Here is a 19,006-nt window from a genome sequence, read left to right on the forward strand (position 1 = left end):
TTCTGTGTCTCCTGATTGTGAAATGTGCGAAGATAATTGCGGATTGAATGTTAATTAGCTTTTTTTTTCTCCGCAGTGGCGTTCGGGACACATACGCATAGGCCGATTCCTAACAGTCACGCCTCATGGTAGGCAGCAAATAGCCAGGAAAAATGACTTTAAAATCCTGCATAACATTGCTCACGCCTATTCTGAAGGCCGCTTGGAATTGGGCCACTGACTCTGAGGACCCGCCTAGGGAACCGTGTATCAGCGACCCTAATTTGATCTGATTTCCTGCCTGCATGCGTGGCCAGGACTTCGCTAAGAGGGTATTGGCAAGAGTACTAACACTCTGTTTGGGGGAGTAGAAGTACTCGGTCTGATGGAGTGCCATTACCCCTGCGGTGAGAGTATTAGCACTCTGCGGAAGAGTACTAGCACTCCCTGTGGGAAGAGTATTATCACTCTGCAGAAGAGTACTAGCAATCCCTTGCGGTGGAGTAACAAAACTCTGTCAACAGGAGTTGACCTAGTCTCTCTCAAAGAGGGTCGATCTACTCTCGAAAAGAGAGTGAAATATGGGACAAGCCGCTACTTCCTCAAAGAGAGTGCCCGGCACTCTCTTTGTTTTTAGAGTGTGGTAAATCCCACAATGAGTCGTTGGCCAAGAAGCGCGTCTGCGTGTTCATTATGATCAAAAATTTCAACAATGGCACATGCTGGTAACGAGCAATCGGCCCAGAAGGGGGCGACATATGTGTATAAAAAGCACGAAAACATTCATAACTACAAGGCAATGTAACATTTCTAACATTGCGTCGCATAGGTGTGCGATAGTACATGCACTCGACAGTTTCTTTTGTGCCACAGACGCACAAATAAACAGGGCAAATTCACAACATTTCATTACCTGCTTCAGTGAAGTTTCACTTCACATAGATTTGAACATGTGCGTTGGATTTACATTGTGTGGTCCATGTTTTTGCACAGCGCTGTGCCTATACTTACAGAATCAATCAACTAGCCCAAAACTAAAATTTCCTCGCAACGTAATAGGGTTCATTCTCAGGCTCTCCAAGTAGCTAAGAGGATGGGCAATGGCTCGCGATTGACCTTGATTTAAGCAGGTATGCGTACGATTTACTGGAAACCTAAAACGCAGCTCCTGGACGGATGCGTGATTGACTAGATGGATGGGCGATAAACTGCCCACCACAGTAAAAGAACTGGCAAAGATTTAGTCGTATTTTGCGAGTGGGACAGCTGCCACCCGTAAAAGAGATCAATTAAAGAGACATTAGCAGAGTTATTGAAAGCAAAGTGCCAACTTTCAGGCAGTGGGTTAGCTTCGCTAATCAACGCTTTAAATAATTCACTTGGGAAGTTAGTGAAAAAAAAACAAACTTGCCGTTGTGAGTGCGAAAATTAGTAAGTGTAAAGCCACAAGAATCCTCTTACTAAAAAAAATGAGGGAATAAGCAGGAGCTTACTGCTCCAAAACAATATAATACAAAGAATAATTTAGAAATAAAGGGAATTCTTCCTACCGCCTACGAAAATGGCACTAGAAGAACTAGCCCTTCAGTTAGGATTCTGAACAGGTTAGAAACTGATTTCCCCAATGAAACAGAGAGCCACTGTTTCAAACATTTACGTGAAGGAATCAGAGGCAGACTTCGCGCTCGCCATATCTTTTCAAAGAATATTTCAACACATAATATCAGCATTCATAATGTGATTGTGAGGTTGCTTGGTTTTGGCGAACTGTGAGAAATAATGTTTTGCAGTCCGCTAAATAGCAACGACTGAATACGACAGTCTTATGTTTTCATGAAGATGCTATAACGGTCCACGTGATTCACCACCTCTGTCTGGCAACAAAGATGTTGCTAACAGGAGTTCTAAAGATAAAGCCACAAAACTGCCGGAAATGCACTTGAACACGCAGTAGAAATATTGAGAAGCGAGGGCGCATAATTCACGTATGCTTCACGTCACGTATGCTGAAGGTCTCGCTATAGTTCATTTTTGTTTACCTACAATTCACTGTTGCCTTACTTGTAATAGCATCCACTTTTACTGAGGTCGACAGCCTATGGCTACAACCGGATAACTTCTCAGTGATGCAAGAAGACTTCGCTGCATTAAGGATTGACACGAGGGGTAAGCGTCCTAGCCGTCGACTTGCCCGATGAACTGGACTATCCAGAGGCATAGCGTTGGTGTTCCGTCCGCTCGGCGGAGCTTGATGCGCAGACTACGTCCTTAGCCAGTACCTCCGGCAATCTTGTCCCGTAGTCAGATGGAACAAATTATGAATTTTTTTGATGTTGTTCTCATCTGGGTGATGGCGCGTGGGCCCTCGGAAAGCAAAGCGTAGCACTGTTTCGTTTTCGTATGTTATGCGCTGCCTCACGATACCAGATGGCAATATCGTTTTCGCAGCTCACCAACGCGTCTTGGTTGCGCGCCGTATTGGACAGGAAGCTAGTCACGCTTATCATTCCATATGTGTTGTACGTCCTCTTTTGCATTTCTAATAATGGCTTCATGGTTTAAATAATTGATTGATTCACTCGCTGATTTATGTATTTATTTACTTAATAGACGAGCAGCATGCAGCAACCGCTCAGACTGAAAGAGATGATTGCATGCATTTGTTTAACAATTCTACTGTTTGGTATCATCGCTTGGGATGCTCCAAAATACATTACATAAGAAATGAGAGGTTGCGCTCCGAATGTCTCACCAAATAAGCATCTGAAGGCGTCTTTTGTGTCATCACTGCGTAGTTCGTTATGTGTGTGGTAGTTCTGTTACTACTTGAAGTTAAAAATGCTCGACTGAGAATCCTGAAAGCTCTAGAAGTTCGCAAAGCCCGCTTATCACGCTGAGCACCTTCTACTGCCGCCCAAGTCTGCCGTCCGCTTCAAAGACGGTGGAAGAAGTCTGCGCCATGGGTGGCAATGCTGCTTAAAGCTGTAATAGCGTGGTACAAAGGGTACAAGGTGCATAAAGGTCGACCAACGGAGTGTTGTGATGATATTTGATTTTTCACTCACCGTTATCAGCGATGCCATGCTAGAAATGTTGACGATGCTACCTGAAATATATTTGAAAAAATAAACCAAACACTTACAACTTAAAAGACAATGCGAGTGTTTGATGCGGTACATCATTACTTTTAGTGTTAATCATGCTCCGTCTACAACAAGAAACACGATTGTGGCCAAATTATAGATTACCGCGCCCCATTCGCACCAGCTTTGGTGATGCGAATAAAAGCATTGCATTTGCAGTCGTAGAGAGCATGTATTGCAGCATTACCTATCAAGAGAATATATAAGCATAATAGTTCGATAAAATAAATAGCTAACACTATAATTCAAACTGTCGTGCCTAGGACATGGCCTAGCGCACAGGGAACGAACAAGGTTGCACAGCTATAGCGCGCGGTGGAATACAATTTGAATTGCACCTTTAGTTTGACGCAAGTAGGGCATAGCGTTTTTGATCATGCAGAGAGGACCGAGGAAGTTCGTCTGCCACGATCGTTTGAAGTCTTCCACTGAGGCACTTTGAACGGATCCTCGTGCAGCAATTCCCGCATTGTTAACCTGTAACAGAAAGAACGCAGCAAAATGGAAACACTATGACATCAGAGTCGCTATGTCTTATTGTCCCTTTAAAATTACACCCATGAAAGTATAAGATCTCGATTCAAAGTGATCATCCCGCCATCTGAATCTGAAAAAAACATTGGCGTAACGACCGAATATTGTAAGATGTACTTCGACAAATACCGTCTACACGTTCACTAAAGTAAAATATTCATAGCGACAATCTCGATGACACGGTGCTCCAGCCTAAATATCGAAACAAATAGCTATATTCTGTAACCTTGCTGTGCAGCTTTCCAATTCATCATTATTGTCAGAGGATCTTTCTTTGTTGCTATACATTCCGGTTAACAAGGTAGTAACGTAGGCTTTGCTGCCTTTCTTTTCAAAACTAACACGTTCCTGATTTCTTTACCCATACGCATAGGCTCTGGACACCATCCACGTATGGTGGCGGGGCACCTGTCAGAACCTTTGCGGCGAGAGGCATAATCGAGGGGGTCATTTGCCTTTAGTGACTGACGTTAGTGTCACAACTTCACACAACGCGGACATTACACAGCGTAGTCGGCCCTCAGATTATAGTGGGAGACAACAATGAAGTGACCATCCAAAACGCATGCTTTTGGTATCTGACGCCCTTACCTCGTAGGTGAAAGGCCACTTGCAAGGAATAGACAATAACACTGCTAAAAAATATCACTTCAGAAATCAGCAATGTACAGGAAGTTCAGCGAAAGGGGAAATTTTCTTCCAACCGACAGTGTGTACCAGATAGCTGCGAAAAAAAAAGTATAGCTTCAGCAGTTTCGGTCACGTGTGATGCGTGTGATAAACAGTGGTTGAACAAGAAATTATCCTTCAGGTAATGTGGTCTGACAAGCAGGCTTGGTTTTGTCAGGAGAAAGGCACTTGTCGAAAATTCCCCTCCAGGACATAAATTCTTGGACCACCGTCGATCATTTGAAGAATGCATCTTCCTGTGAAAGCCACCCTGTCTTGGACCACGGGCTGGTAACTATTTCTCCGAGTGATGCATACCGAATATTCGTCATGGGCCAAACAGCCATTTCTGATAAACATGGCAGGATGTAGAGTTAATAAAGGAGTCCGGGGAATGAGCTATGGGCACTTCACTGCTCTCGAAACCGAAAGTAAAAAAGGAAATAAGTTGGAGCGTGCAGTGATGCGTCAACTATTCACTCAACCTTCTTAGGTTTCATCTCGTGTCCACCGTCGCTTAAAAGTTCGCGTGTCATTCTACCCGACCAACATGTACCCATTCGTTCGCTCCAAAGATGTCATCTCAATTGAAAGAACTCCCCGCCTCCATCGCCAGCACCCCGAATTTTACTTCACTAAAGACTGCCCCTTTGAGCATGATTTACTCTGAGTCCACTTTGTGACACCGTAATAGCACTGACAGTTTTCTCATCAGCTAAATAAATACACGGTTAGAACGTCTGCTGTGGGAAACATGCTCAGGGCTGTGCATGCTGTAAACTTTATGTGGATGCTCATGTGTGTAACGCTTTGGCTCAGGAATTGCCGGCAGTTATTGTAACGTAACGTCCGGCTGCAGGAAGCAAATGGGCTAATTTTGCCTCTCCCGTTGGCCGTTCAGTTGTACACACGAGATATACTGGTTATCAGATACCTAATAGAAGTAACTACTGACATTGGAATGCTTATCTTTGACTGCATATATGTTCTTGCCAATTGTGAACGATCACATGGCAAACCTATTACCTGGAAGTTATTTTTTTTTTGCTTCGCCCGCTTTGAGTATCTACTAAATCGACTAATAAGGTGGTTTTTAGCCTATACGCATTATTAAAGCATTGCCCGTGGGAGACGCCGCAATTGTGGCCCTTCTGCTGAATTGCTGAAGGAGGTGTGCATTACTTGAGCATGAAATAAAAATGCATAATCAGCTATATAGAAACTGTCATTCAATAAGATTTTAATTAGTTACTTTGAGCGACATATTGTAATTTGTTTATTGTAGCCGTTATTTTCGCAAGGCGTACCCACACTTAAGGAATTCTCAGCTTAAACCAGTTTCTAGAACTTCCTTGAAATAGCGCAACGAACCTAAATTGACGTTTCTTTTTTTCTCGTGCTTCAATGCATAAAGCAGCGCGTTGTTTAAGTGCGATTTGAGCCGAAGTGGTTATTTACAGTAATTTTGACGGCGCATACATTAGTCGTCCCAAGTGAATTTGCTTGCATACTCACCAGATACAGTTCGAAAATACGTCAAAGAACCCCAGGTGGTCGAAATTTCCGGAGTCCTCCACTACGGCGTGCCTCATAATCAGACTGTGGTTTCGGCACGTAAAACCCCATAATGTTAAAGTTTGAAAATAGCAATGGCTGCTGTTTTTGTTAAGCATAAAAATTTATTGAGCGATAGTTTGTTTATTAGCCGAATATGCATCCCCAATTTTCGTGCAAACGATGTTTGCACGTTCGTGTCATCCATCTGAAGGATCAGAATTATTCTATCACTCCAAAGCAAGTTAGAGAAACCCCGTCAGGGTTATATATTACCTCGTATAAGGTATCGTAATTAGTTCGGCACAATATAGTTTCTTAGTGTTTGACTGGTATTTAGAATTTATAAAACCTCACAAGGATACCACAGCTGAAAGTCAATGACTCCGCGAAGCATCCTTCGCATGACTGCCAGCCACAGAGGACCAAATTACTGTTTGCCGAATAAAAGCTTAAGACTCGTCTTCGCTTGAACAATGCTGTTTAGTGCTGAGTAGCTGGCTATGAAATATGCTCAAACTGTTCAGGACGCTCCGATTATTGCAGCTCGTATAATAAAAGGTTAGCACATTATGTTCTTGTAACAGTATTTTCAAGGCATTATTTTAATCACGATAGCAAAAATCTTAGGCTTGCGCCCCAGTAATGAGATGATTTTGTTCTTACTATATTTACGTTAGCGATGCGGTCGAGTATGATGGTACAAGGTGTTACCGAGATACCCCCATTTCTATCTAATCACCGCTTAGTGCACTAAAAGTACCATTAAGTGCAGTAAGTACCCAAGGGCAGCCGGACGAAGTTTGGTTCAGGTTGATTTCTATAACAAAAGAATGGATTTCAGAGTTTTATGAGACTGCCGTTAGTGTGACGTATTAAAACCATTCTATGATCTAGGAGTGTAAGGTCACAATGGAAGAATATTTTTTTGTTTTGTTTTCTCGCACACAATACCACTTCCGCTGTGAAGAAGTGATAAAGCGCCCGTAATAGAAATGTGGTATTCCGTGTTCCAATGGATATAGTTAAGGAACATGATTACTTCTTGACGTGAAATATCTTGCAAGTCGTTAAAACCGCTTGTGAAAAAAGCATACTATAATCGCTTATGTATGTGGAGCCATACTCCCCGGTAGCCAGAGATAGGGATAGCAACCCCTTTGATTACGGCGGAACGTTTGCTTTCTAAAGGGTTACACACAAGCGCTGAAGATTCAGGGGATCCCAGGAGCCGCAACTATCTGCTCGTGCGGCGGTCTGGAACGGCGCAGGGTAGTCGCGGGCACCACTAGTAGGAAGGTCCTTTATTTGCACTAGAGGGCATTCACCCTCTGCAAAACAAAGGGGTTCACTACTAGTAGGAAGCGAGCACGGCTGCTAAACGACACCGCAAAATACTCAATAGCTCTAACATAAGTTAGGCATGCACGTTTACTAATGCGCGAATGAATGCATATTTTGGCGTACTTGGTTACGTTGTTTTTGTAGTCTAGTGGGCTTTTACACGTTCTGCAGGAGGCACAGGATGCTTTACGTACGACACTGCGAATACATCCTTGATAAAGGCACATGAATTTTTTTTTTTCAGAGTGTGATGTTAGCCGAGGGCTGAACTCACATAAGCGTAGCCCGTTAAAAGATAGGCGTCACGTTATGCAGCTACGTACACATGAACGTCTAAATCACATATGCACATTCCCATTGTCAAGAAATTAGTGGTAGTAAAGAATCATTCGTCAATTTCGCTCTCGCAACAATATTTACTGCTGACTAGGGGGTCATGGCTGACATTATGCCAGAGAAGTTGCAATAAAGCTAATTCAAATAGCGGCAGTTGATTTTCAGTATTATTCACGACTGCTTCATTTCAGTCCTCGCGTTACCGCTCAGCCATATTGTCAAATCTTAATTTAACGCTGTATTTTAACCCCCGATTGCGCAGTTTATGTTGTGTAGGCTCTTGTTTCTGTTGCAAAGGTTCATCAAACCTTCATCCGGAGATTCTTAAAGAGGAAGAATTTTGCCTTTAGCGTAGCTGTTCCACCTTTCTTTGTATTTCTTGCTCTTCCGAGGTGATACTAGCTACTTAAAGACGTCATGCTTTAAAGCCTTTATTGCCATTTGCGGAGCTTTGAACTTACGAGAATATCAATTTTGCCGAAGTGCTTCGCTGTCTTCTGCACCACATCTGCGACATCCTTTGGCACCGCTATGTCACCAGGCACGACAAGAACCTGGAAAGAATTAGGCAGCAATGTACTAAGGAAGTACACATGATGTAACACGAAGTGAGCCAAATAGCTGAGCGCTGTCGTAATAGTGTGACTCCGACAAGTACCACAATATAAATGACGTGGCGGATTATGCACAAAATTTTTAGTAACATGTACATGTCTAATCTGATCACGAGAAATCGAAAAATCGACGTGCCTCAGGCTGGAGCCAATGTATTCGCGAGGCGACCCGTATCATAACCCGACTTGTCGAAACGTTGACTCGAGTCATTAGACATGCATTTTGCAACCACCGTTAATCGCTTGTACCCTGTCCATATTTAATGTGAATTTCTGTGTAATATGGTGGTATAGATTTTAGTAACTTGCTCAAAAAGACAGATGATTACACATTTATTTAGCTGGAGTAACTCACGGAACTCCTCCTCTGCACTACACAAAGTTGCGTGCTAAGAACAAGGAGCACTTGGACGATGCAACACCACGAAATTTTATAGAGCGTTCGGATTTTCGGTCAGCATGTGGGCATGTGCTTAGAGCCAAACGTGAATTATGATCTAAATCTTATATTCTTCACGGTTCAATTCTGCTTTTTCTGACCTCGCAATATTCATGGGCAGGAGTAAATCAAACAAAGAAGTGGCTCACAGGGAGATAAGAGAGTTCAAGTATTTCAGTACTGGTAGATCAAAGAGTGTAACTAAAGTTGCTATTTCGACAAGAAACCTTGTCTTCGGTTTGGCAACGGTTGCTTCATTTGAAATTACTTTCTTCAAAAGGAAAGCAGCGGTTCGTCTTGTGAAAGCATTTCCCTTGTCGAAGCGTTCGCTCTCGAGATAGCCTTTGTTGAACCACTGTTGATAATTGAGAGGACTAAAACTTTTTCACTGTCTGAGTTGTCGTGGAAAAATCGGTGATATAAAAGGTGCACAGTTTATAATCCTTTAGTTTGTAAATTTCGCACGTCAACTAAATATATGAACTTTGAGGGTGGCAGAAATTTAGCGTTGTAGCCTCTTATTTGGTGCCAAATTTTAGAAGTGTTATATGTTAGTACGGAGAGGTCACTCAAGTAAATGAAACGTTCTGATGTCGCACATTTGTCATGAAAAACTTGTTCTACAAATGTTAGCGTATGGTTCATAACAGGTATAGCCAATTGCGCCGCAAGAGATTACTATATTTTTTTCCCTCTAATCAATCGCCATAGGCAACAGGCGTCTGCACGTATTCTGGTCAATGAAACATTTCCTAATTATTACCAAAAGAACACTTTTTACGCACTGGTGACCGACCAGCCGGTGTGTCTATAATAAAGTTACTTTTGACACAGCATTTACAGCTGAGTTTATGGCAGGGAAGGAGTCGCCTTTTCCTGTTTTATTTTTGGGCTTTCACATTGTAATGCAACACAGGTATCATGAGTAGAGTTATGCGTTTCCTCTTTAAAGCGAAACAAAAACAAAAAGATCCACAAGTAATTTTCTTGATGATTCCGTTTGATCTGAGAAAAATACCTGTTTGTCCACCATGACAGACGGAAAAAAAGAAAGAAAATCAGACTCCTATTTTTTCAGGGGGAAAGCAGCACCGGCCCAAAAACTGTTGAAATACGGAGTTCTTAAGGAGCCTTATATTAAACCAATGCACCGAGAAATTAGGGTACTTGTCGGAAAAATTTGCAAGCGCAACAAAAACCTCAAACATGGGAAGAAAACGAAACTTTCCTAGTGGTTAGATCAAGAAGTTTACAGATCTTTATGAAGCGTCGAACGAAGGGACCCTCATTTGAATGTTTTGTCGAGTGTTCCGGAATTTAAGAATAGCAAAGGTGCTATATGAATGGAAGATCATCTGCAATGTCAACAGCACGTACAAGTGAAAAAAACCTCGCCTGGAAACAGGTTGGTGATGTTTTGATTTTCAGATAAATATTATTTGCGTATGAGTGCGGCGATATATGTGACTCAAAGGTCCCAGGTTGTGGCCTTGCAAGGTGCACGCAAGTTTCTTGAGGTAATTCGAAACTATGTCAGGAGTCCATTTCGCGTACGGTCGCTTGCGTGAAGCTTTTTCACCCCGCCTATACACAGCTGCATCCAGTGCTACATCTACATTTCTAACTTAGGATTTGTATTTTTTGTAGCTCGCAGTAGCAAAGTTCATTTCAGGAATGCATCGATTATGCACGGTTTCGTGGAAGGAAACAGAAGATATTCTACGCACGTTTTGCCATGCCCTCAGCCATGTTGGCAATAACCTGCACCAAGCCGACGGATCTGTTGGTAGTCTATTTCGAAATAATTGTCCCCTACACAAACAATGCCGAACAGGGATCATCTGTGCCAAAAATAATTGCACAAGATCTACGAAAAGGGCATTGACGCTATCAAAGCAGTTGTCAAAGATCACACAGTCGTCATCATTGTTGGTGAAACGTTTTAGCTTCGCGCTCGTCCAGCAGTTGGAATACTGGCAGAGTTCCACGACGATGATCTTGCAGGCCGAATGGCACTGATTGCAAGAAGCTCATCACTATAACGTCATATCCATGGGCATGCTGCTGCGAGAAGCTCTACAATAAATTGTAAAGGCTTTAGCCATCGTATCAGTGCTTTCCTTCGATTCTGCCTCCTACATACTCCTCTTACAGTTCTTCCTCCCGCTGTCGGATAAAACTCTTTGACGCTGACTCGAAGCACTGGGAATATGGAACTCAGTTTCTCCTGGTTTTCAGTGACCCCATTGATGTAGTTTTCTGGAAGTGGCTGGATATGTGCCAGTAGACGTGTACCCATTTTCAATGAACGTATTTGACGCCAACTTGGGTAACTAGGTATGTGCCACGGGGAATGTGCGTCTCTGCAATAACGAAAAAGATCCCTCAAATTTGTGCTATGCCGAACGTAATCGAAACCACGTCTCAAGAGCTCCTCAAAGACAGCTACCAAATCCTTTAGGAAGATGCGCCACAAACGCACTGCGTATAGGCCGCGTTTCAATGAACGTCTTTCAAGCCCACACTTTATCGAGCTTAGCCACGAACGCACTGCGTATGTGGCTCTAGTCAATGAACCTCTCGCCAACATGGATCACTGCGCACATGTGAGAGAGTGGGCAGTAAAGAAGGGAACAATTGTCAGATTTTGCGGGCACCCGAAAGCAGCGCTTCTCGAATGCGACGCTGAGCGCGGAATTCTCAACAGAAGCACTAGATGGTGCACAGTGTTCAGAAAAAAAGCACGAAAGAGGAGCCTGGTTGCCGCATGACGCGTTTCTCTCTCTGCGCACCCGCGCACCATGCATTTCAGAGCCTAGAAGCAGGCTCCGGTGTAGCAACGCTAGATGGCACCGAGCGTTCTTTGGAAAGTGGGAAAGAGGTGTTCCGCTGCAGTATAGGCATCACACATAACTCGCTAAGACTGTGGCGACTCATCGTATGGCTATATATTGATGCACTGCCAAACGCATAGCCATCGACAGTCAACATGAGATGGGTTCTGTCGATATTTTTCGTTTATCAAACCAATGTTAAAGCGGCACATCTTTTCCGAATTGTTGATCGATTTCTACACTAATAGCTGCGTGCTTTTGTGGTTTCTTAAGCAACGACTCTGCTCATATAAAGGTAAAGCGTTTATTTTTGGCCAAGTCGTGATAAGGCATAAGATGTGCAAGTAGTGTTATTATTAAGGTCTGTTCGATTCATAGAAATGTATTTGCACGTTCTACACCTATTTACGGGGCGCTGCACCTCTGCGACAGAATTAATCCATGGCATTTCGTTTCTTAATGGGAGACCACAGAACTCGAGCTACTCATTCGCAAATTCTTGCTTGTACAAAACCACGCATATGCGCCGCCATGAATTGAGGGATATTACGGCCCTGCCGCGTAACTGGATGCCGCGTGAGGCAGCACCGCTAATTAGCGTGAACTTTGTTTTAAGTTCGTAACACGCTTTGCATAAAGCACAAACGGATATGTGATACTAAGACAACAATGTTTAACAATAAGTGTGCGGCAGTCTAGAACAGCTCATTTAGGGGCAGTAATCTCAAACACTACACTTCCAGAACCAATGTTTTATGGCTAATTTTCGCCATTTTCTACGCTAATATACAATAAAAATCCATGCTTATACCGTGAACTGCATGCTCTATCATATCACTATAAATTCTCGTCTTTTCATTCGCACCAACATGCCATGACGCATCTTAGACAGTTGTCGGCCCCTTTAAGGCCAATTGATCCATTGTGCTGTCAATAATTCAGTACAGCGGTGTATCAAGTAGGATATCGTTTTTGTGCTTTACTCAGTCATTGGCACGATCAATCAGTGATGAGCTTCACTGCTGATGTTTCGGGTCTTAAAGACTTGCCAGACGATCATCACAGCACCAAGATAGTAGGATGCCAGCACACGTGCTATGCCACTATTGCCAAATAGAGCGATCTTGTTGAGCAAATGCAGTGTGCGATCGAATATTTTTGGTTCAGTGTTCAGATACTCTGAGGAATACTCGGTACAGACTGCGTACATTAATCGTAAGCTCCAGGCAGAGCCTCGAAGTTGCTTAGCGCACCATGAGTACATATTGAAGCTGGTGCCTTGGCAGGGACTACAGGCCGTACCTCATGGATGATTGCATAAAAAATGAAATCTGCATGGTGCACACTATCAAACCTATCGAATCCCGCTGCGCACTCACACTGCTCGCTTTATCAGTTCCCAGCGCCAATGTGGAATGCGCATTTATGCTAAGAGTTATTATTCGAAAGGAGCGTGCTAGCATCACTCACACGAACCTTGTTGAGTGTACCTTTAAATACTGCAACTAGTTCTAACGCGCGTGGTACCATCGTGCTTGTATTGATCTACCATCACTGTGAATATTTCATGTTAATAAAGTTACTTTCGGCACTCTGGATACGTCTTTCTGTAGTTGGTGTATCTGTTTATAACGTACGACATTTCAAAAGACAAAACTTAACCTCCCAATTTAGGTTACTTGGAAATAACAATATAACGCAGATAAGCACCTAATTCTTCAGCAATATAATCAACGCCGAAATACATTCACTGACTTCGGTCGAAAAGAAAACACCAAAAACAAGGAACTCTGTGATGAACACCATAATGAAGCGCGCCGAACAAGTTTTGACCGAGTGAGATTCTTTAATGGTAATCTAACGCCGAGCACACAGGGGTCATTTAGTTGCCCCCATAGCAACGTGGCTTCTTGGGCCGATAGAGGACCTGCGACCTCATGCAGGAAGACCTGGTCATTCAGCGAGAAAGTCTAGTCATGATCACAAGTAGAGCTGCAGGTCGTGCGCTTCTTATTTTGAATAGGAAATTACTTTATCCGTCATACTAACTTCACATTTCTCCAAGTGCCGTTCACATTCTTTTTCATGTCTGCGCAATGTGCTGCTAAGAAGAAGTAAAGATTCCTCTTAAGCATTGCGCTACTTCATGCGCCGTTTCGTCATCCTGACGAAAAGAAAAATACGTTTTCCAAGCTTTGGTCCCTTTCTAGAAGAACATTAAAAATATGACCATGTGGGAGAGCTAATCGCAAGTGAAAGATTGAAGAACACGCCGACTGTCTCCACAGTAGGCGATGATACTGTTATGAATACAAAACGCGCCGCAAAAGTTAATTAAACGCCATTCTATTTGTTTCGAGTGAATGTCCGTAAAGCGAACTAAGTCGCATGATACTTTGTCATCAGCCTATGCTATGTACAGTGCGCGTCACCCATGTGTAGAGCGCGCGAATATCGGCCACCAGGGCCCTCCACAGACAGCCACCGACGTCTAACGGCAGTGGCTGGGCCCGAGATTAGATGCCCAGACACTTCTTATCTCGAGCCCAGCAGCTACGTTTAGGCGTCGCTGGCTGGCTACGGGGCGGCCCGCTTGCCGGCATTCCCGCGCTCTACACAAGAGCGGCGCGGACTGTACATTGCAGAGCAACGGTCTTGCCCAACGACCTACAGACATCCCGGTCTCGGGTTAACCGACAGAATTCCATGCCTGGAAATTTCCTTGGCTCACCATATCGCCTATATTTAGCCGTACTTAGACATCTTTCTCCCCCTCCAATGCCCCTCTGGCAATCGGTCTAGGTTAAGTATTATGCTCTTGTGATTATTCAAGAGACTAACTTTTCATTGCAAAAATGTATTTTTGTCGTCCTATTGGAGGTTACTTAGGTTCCTTACGATTAGTAAATTTATACCGATTTTGCCTCTATAGGCCCTCAGTCATGTTGTGCAAGGTACATCCTGTATTGTTCAACAAAACACTATCACCATCAAACTACATATATCGCGACGTCACGCTATATATATTGCACTTCATCTTTCCTAAACTAGCACCTTCAGTGTCCTTTGCAATCACGAAGCAAAAAAACAATAAGAAAATTTCTAGACGTGCTTGTTACCTGCTATTTCTTCGGTTTCCTTGTTTAAGCATTTTTGTACGTATAGTGCATCTATAGAAGAATTGTGATATGCTTCAACAAGGAACCCTCATTGTTACTCTTTAAATTTAGAGAGGTTCTGTTTTATTGATTTTAAGCCTACAATCACAGTGGCGTTAATATCAGCAAATGTTGAGGTTGGTGTGGATGCGATCTGGACAGTTTTTCAAGTGCCAGTTTCGTGAGCTGCGTGAATAAACGTTCAGCCCGGCACCACCGGCTACTTGCCTTGTCCCGCGGAAGCCCCTGTGCGCAGCAAGCTTCAGCCACTCTCTCCAGATTCGCGGTGTTCCGCGCATTCAGGGAAAGCCAGCAGCCAAGCGAAGCAAAATGCTTCGCCGTGCTTTCGCCAATGCCCGCCGAGGCGCCTGTCGCTCGCAAAGAAAGAGCACAATGCGAGAAAAGTTACTCTAACAAAACATCAATAAGATAAGGCTACACAAACAAGCTGTAGCGGAAACTAAACTAACGCAACACCTTTTGTATGAGTGTCTTTAATAGCTGGTTGTGTTCTTAAAATTATGCAACGTAATTTGCCTTATATGACCGTGAAAATATATAGCCTTTAGAGCACGTTCAAAGACTTCGGCATCTAGGCAAAATATTAGTAGGCGTACATCATGAAGACCGCGAGCTGCGACAGAAGCCCTAAAAGCCTGTAGTGATTTCGAAATCTCCCATTTTCCCCCTTTGCATTGTCGTGTGCGTACGTGCACACGTCACTTATGTGGTCAAGCTAGTCTTGGCAACCAACACGGTTTCTCTGCGATGACGCGTGTACAAAATGAACACGTTTGGTATTTGTTACCGCACATGCGGAAAGAAATTGTCTGGAGCTACCGCGAACCTTTATAAAGCATAAACAGCAACCGCTCTCAAAAAGCCATTTCAGTATTTGTATCTGTCCCTTGTTTCCAATAATAACAACGGCTGAAAGCCAAACTTTCAAGCTTGCAACCGATGGCGCTTAGATAAGGACTGTATTGAGAGTAGCACGTGAGATCCTGAGGCCTACCGAATGCATTATTTCGAAACGCGTGAACAACGAAAGAAGATGAAGAATAAATGTGACAATAATGATTACGTACTTGTGAAAACGATGAAGTCCACAATTGGCGCTCACCCGCGTGCTTCTACCATGTTGCCGCGCATCCGTTTCAACGGATGGGCTATCGGGGGAACGTGCAATGGTTCGAGCATAGGGCTCATTGATGGTGATATTACTTCTGCGTAGATAGTTGCGAATTTTAAGGCCATGCTGTGATTTATATTTGCATAATGCTCAGTGGTGCCGCGCCTATCTTGACCAGGTCGTTACGACGCTTTTTCAGCGGTGTTTGTAAGCACTGGGCTGTTCACTATCAGCTCGAAAGTATTAGGGCACGCTTGCCACCTCGGGAACACGCGCGTTGAGAAAATCTGTTTTAAGGGAGAGCTAATCCCCGCTGCTACTGAGCTCGACCGCATTCGACAAGCAGTAGGCCGATTGGTTCAAAAACCGATTCAATGCAGTCAGTGCCTGAAGACTGGACACTTCTGAGTACGAACTTAGTGGTGTGCGCGTCGAGTCATTAGAACTGACGAGAGCTCGCACTGCTCGAGCTGCTGTGCAAAAAAAAAAAAAAACTTCTTTTTCAAGTGTTTGAAAGTGTCATCCTGGTGCAACGATACCGAGAGTCTGACACATTGTGTTTAAGACACAAACATCAAAGGAGGTAAAACAAAAGTCGCAGTTTCGCCCGAAAGGCGGAGCATTGATTGCGAAAGCAAGCTATTAGTTATACGAAACAAGGTTAGTAGTTTCATCAGCTTTATAACCTGTTTTGAGCATTCGCCTTACTAACTACATTAAGTATGTCAAACAAACAGTGTGTCTTGCACCCACAGGCCAAAACGAACAAATCTCACTCGATGACCGTAGACACTCCCTGCCAGAGCGCGGGCGTGATGAAGGCTGGCAGCAGCGGCGAGAGTAGTTGCCTTCGTGCTGCCTCTCGCGCAAATGCGAACTAGGTGCGCCAGAAGCCAGCGTACACAAAGCGACAGATACCTCTGGTCACCCAGCCTTCGAGCTTGGTTGCCTCCAAGATAATGAACACGCGGTCGCGCTTTCATTATGCAGCCACAGCCACAGTAGAGGGGGACATGCGCACTAACGTAATTTTTTTCCTTTCCACCCTCTCCCCCCTCCCGCGTACACGTCTCTCCGCTCCGCGCACCCCTCGCGCGCGCGAGAAGACGCCTCTGCGTCAAGCCACCGTCCTTGTCGGCTGACGATCAGACGTTTTCTTTCCTGCGCCCACCGTGCGGTGCGCGGCTGCGATCGTATCGCACTTGGACTTGATATGAAACCACGAGGACTCCGAGAACGACGGCGCAGATTGGGTTGGAGTGTCCATATCTTTGCTATCGCAAGAATGAGGGGAAGGTTTAGTTTAATGCGTGGCCTAACCCGCATCCACAAATATACGCGGATTTGGCCGCGGCACGTTCTTGATAAGGTGTGCGATTTGTCGCTTGAGCTGTTCTGGAGTATTGCGATCATGGCATTTCCCTTTTGTTCACCATCCTCGGGCACAAAACGCGGATGGCGTCCAATCCAACCAAGCCAACCGGCACTTTATGCCCACTACGTGGACTAAATCACTAATTACGAAACTGTTCTTCAGCCGCGATGGCATTCGAAGGATCGTGATGCGCGGCGTCCCGATAATTTATTGCTTAAAGCTATACAGGTACCTCAATCTTCAACACGAACCAGTACAGTTCTGCATGCCTTGAAACATGCAGGATAATCAATCCCGCCAATTGGGTTGATGTCCTGAGTGACCGAACGACACTGTCACAGTTGGTCGACATCGCATTCGAGTATTTCGCATCAGCAAGCGAGCATAATTATTTGTGGCCCTGACCGACCGATTGAGGAAGTAGAGGACTTTCCTTGATCACATTCGTGCAGTTGATTTCAACTATGCCTGGCAGGAACGCGGACGAGCCCGGAATGAATTTACGTAGACAAACATTGCTCTTCGCAGAAGAAAAAAGCAGACCTGGTGAGGCGAAAAGTCCTTCGTGCTCGGAACATTTATAAAACTCTTGCCTTAGTGTTCGCACGTGGTCTATGAGAGAACTCGCCCCAGTACTGCTCTCTACGATCTCTAAGCACTGAAGAATATTGCCAATGCATAATATCATGTCGTGAGTGACCAGCACAGTAAGTTAAATTAGGCGTGCGTCCGCATATAAGTCAGCGAATGTTACCTTAAAATAACTGAACAAGAAGGGACATCAAATGGGGGCTACGACTCGCCTCTGACTCCTCGATTATAGTGCTTCCTTAAAATGTGAAAATCGCTTTTTGAATAAAACAGTATCAGACTCACTTGTTGTTTATTTTTGAGACAGCACCGTTTCGCCGCAAAAGCGAAGTATTGATTGCGATAACAAATTATTAGGCCGCTATACGAAGCAAGGCTATTAGGTTTATCGGCCCTACGAACAGCTGTAAACATCTCACTCGGCGACCGCAGACAGTGGCGTAGCCAGAAATTTCGTTTGGAAGGGGCTCACTTTCAAGCTCGGCCGCCTCCTTGTTGAATTTGTCGAGGGATCAAATACATGAGTAACTGCATTACTATTGCCATAGATGCTGAAAACGAATTCTTGAACGCTGCGCACTGTCAAGACAAGTAAAATATGTATTTCTTTACACAAGAATACACTCGCATGTCCCGAAAATTGCGCCCGAAATAACTGATATCAATGGTTCCATGTTTTTCTCTATTTAAAGAGTGCAGAAAACATCACACGAACTGACGAAATATATAAGTTCGAATCCAGTACAGCAGTGCATGTTGTTGATATGAAAAATGGCCATAAAATGAGCAAGTTCAAGACAAAAATTTTGATGATAGTTTGACATTCAAGAACTCTCCTTACATTTTTGCACATATGCAATGACCAGTGAAAACTCTTAATGACGCTTTCCTTTATTCCAATGTATTGCGCAGGAGAAGCTCTCACCGATCGTGTATTGTGAGTAATTGCACAGAAATTATAGTCTCAACAGAGAGAATACATTAAACGCAGAAGTTCTGCAACGTATACGAGGGCGAGGCAAATGAAACTGAGCCAATGCGAATATATAACTAGCGGGGTACTTTATTTAAAAGTAGCCTCCATGAACAATTAGACATTTGTCCCACTGACTAACGATACGCGTGATTCCAGTCTCATCAAATTCCTTGGGTTGCTGCTTCTAAAAGTCTGTACCTGACTCTTTCACATCATCGTCCAAAACGAATTCAGGTTCCCGTGAACTATTTCTTCAATTGCCTCAAAATACAGAAGTCCCAAGGCGACAAGTTGGGGCTGTATGGCGGATGTTGTAGTGTTTCCCACT

General features: G+C 43.9%; 1 protein-coding gene across 1 annotated transcript in view; it reads right to left on the reverse strand.

Annotated features, from left to right (window-relative positions):
* Nucleotides 1-10,361, reverse strand: part of LOC129383174 (uncharacterized oxidoreductase TM_0325-like) — a 64,930-nt gene extending 54,569 nt beyond the window's left edge. The window contains exons 1-4 of the mRNA XM_072286906.1: nucleotides 10,347-10,361; nucleotides 8,021-8,113; nucleotides 3,461-3,599; nucleotides 3,045-3,085 (exon numbers count right to left, since the gene is read on the reverse strand). Of these exons, the coding sequence (XP_072143007.1) occupies nucleotides 3,045-3,085; nucleotides 3,461-3,599; nucleotides 8,021-8,113; nucleotides 10,347-10,361 (288 nt within the window). The remainder of the gene's footprint in view (nucleotides 1-3,044; nucleotides 3,086-3,460; nucleotides 3,600-8,020; nucleotides 8,114-10,346) is intronic.
* Between the last annotated feature and the right edge of the window lie 8,645 nt (nucleotides 10,362-19,006).

This window comes from Dermacentor andersoni, chromosome 3 (genome assembly GCF_023375885.2).
Source record: "Dermacentor andersoni chromosome 3, qqDerAnde1_hic_scaffold, whole genome shotgun sequence".
In the NCBI taxonomy this organism is placed as follows: domain Eukaryota; kingdom Metazoa; phylum Arthropoda; class Arachnida; order Ixodida; family Ixodidae; genus Dermacentor; species Dermacentor andersoni.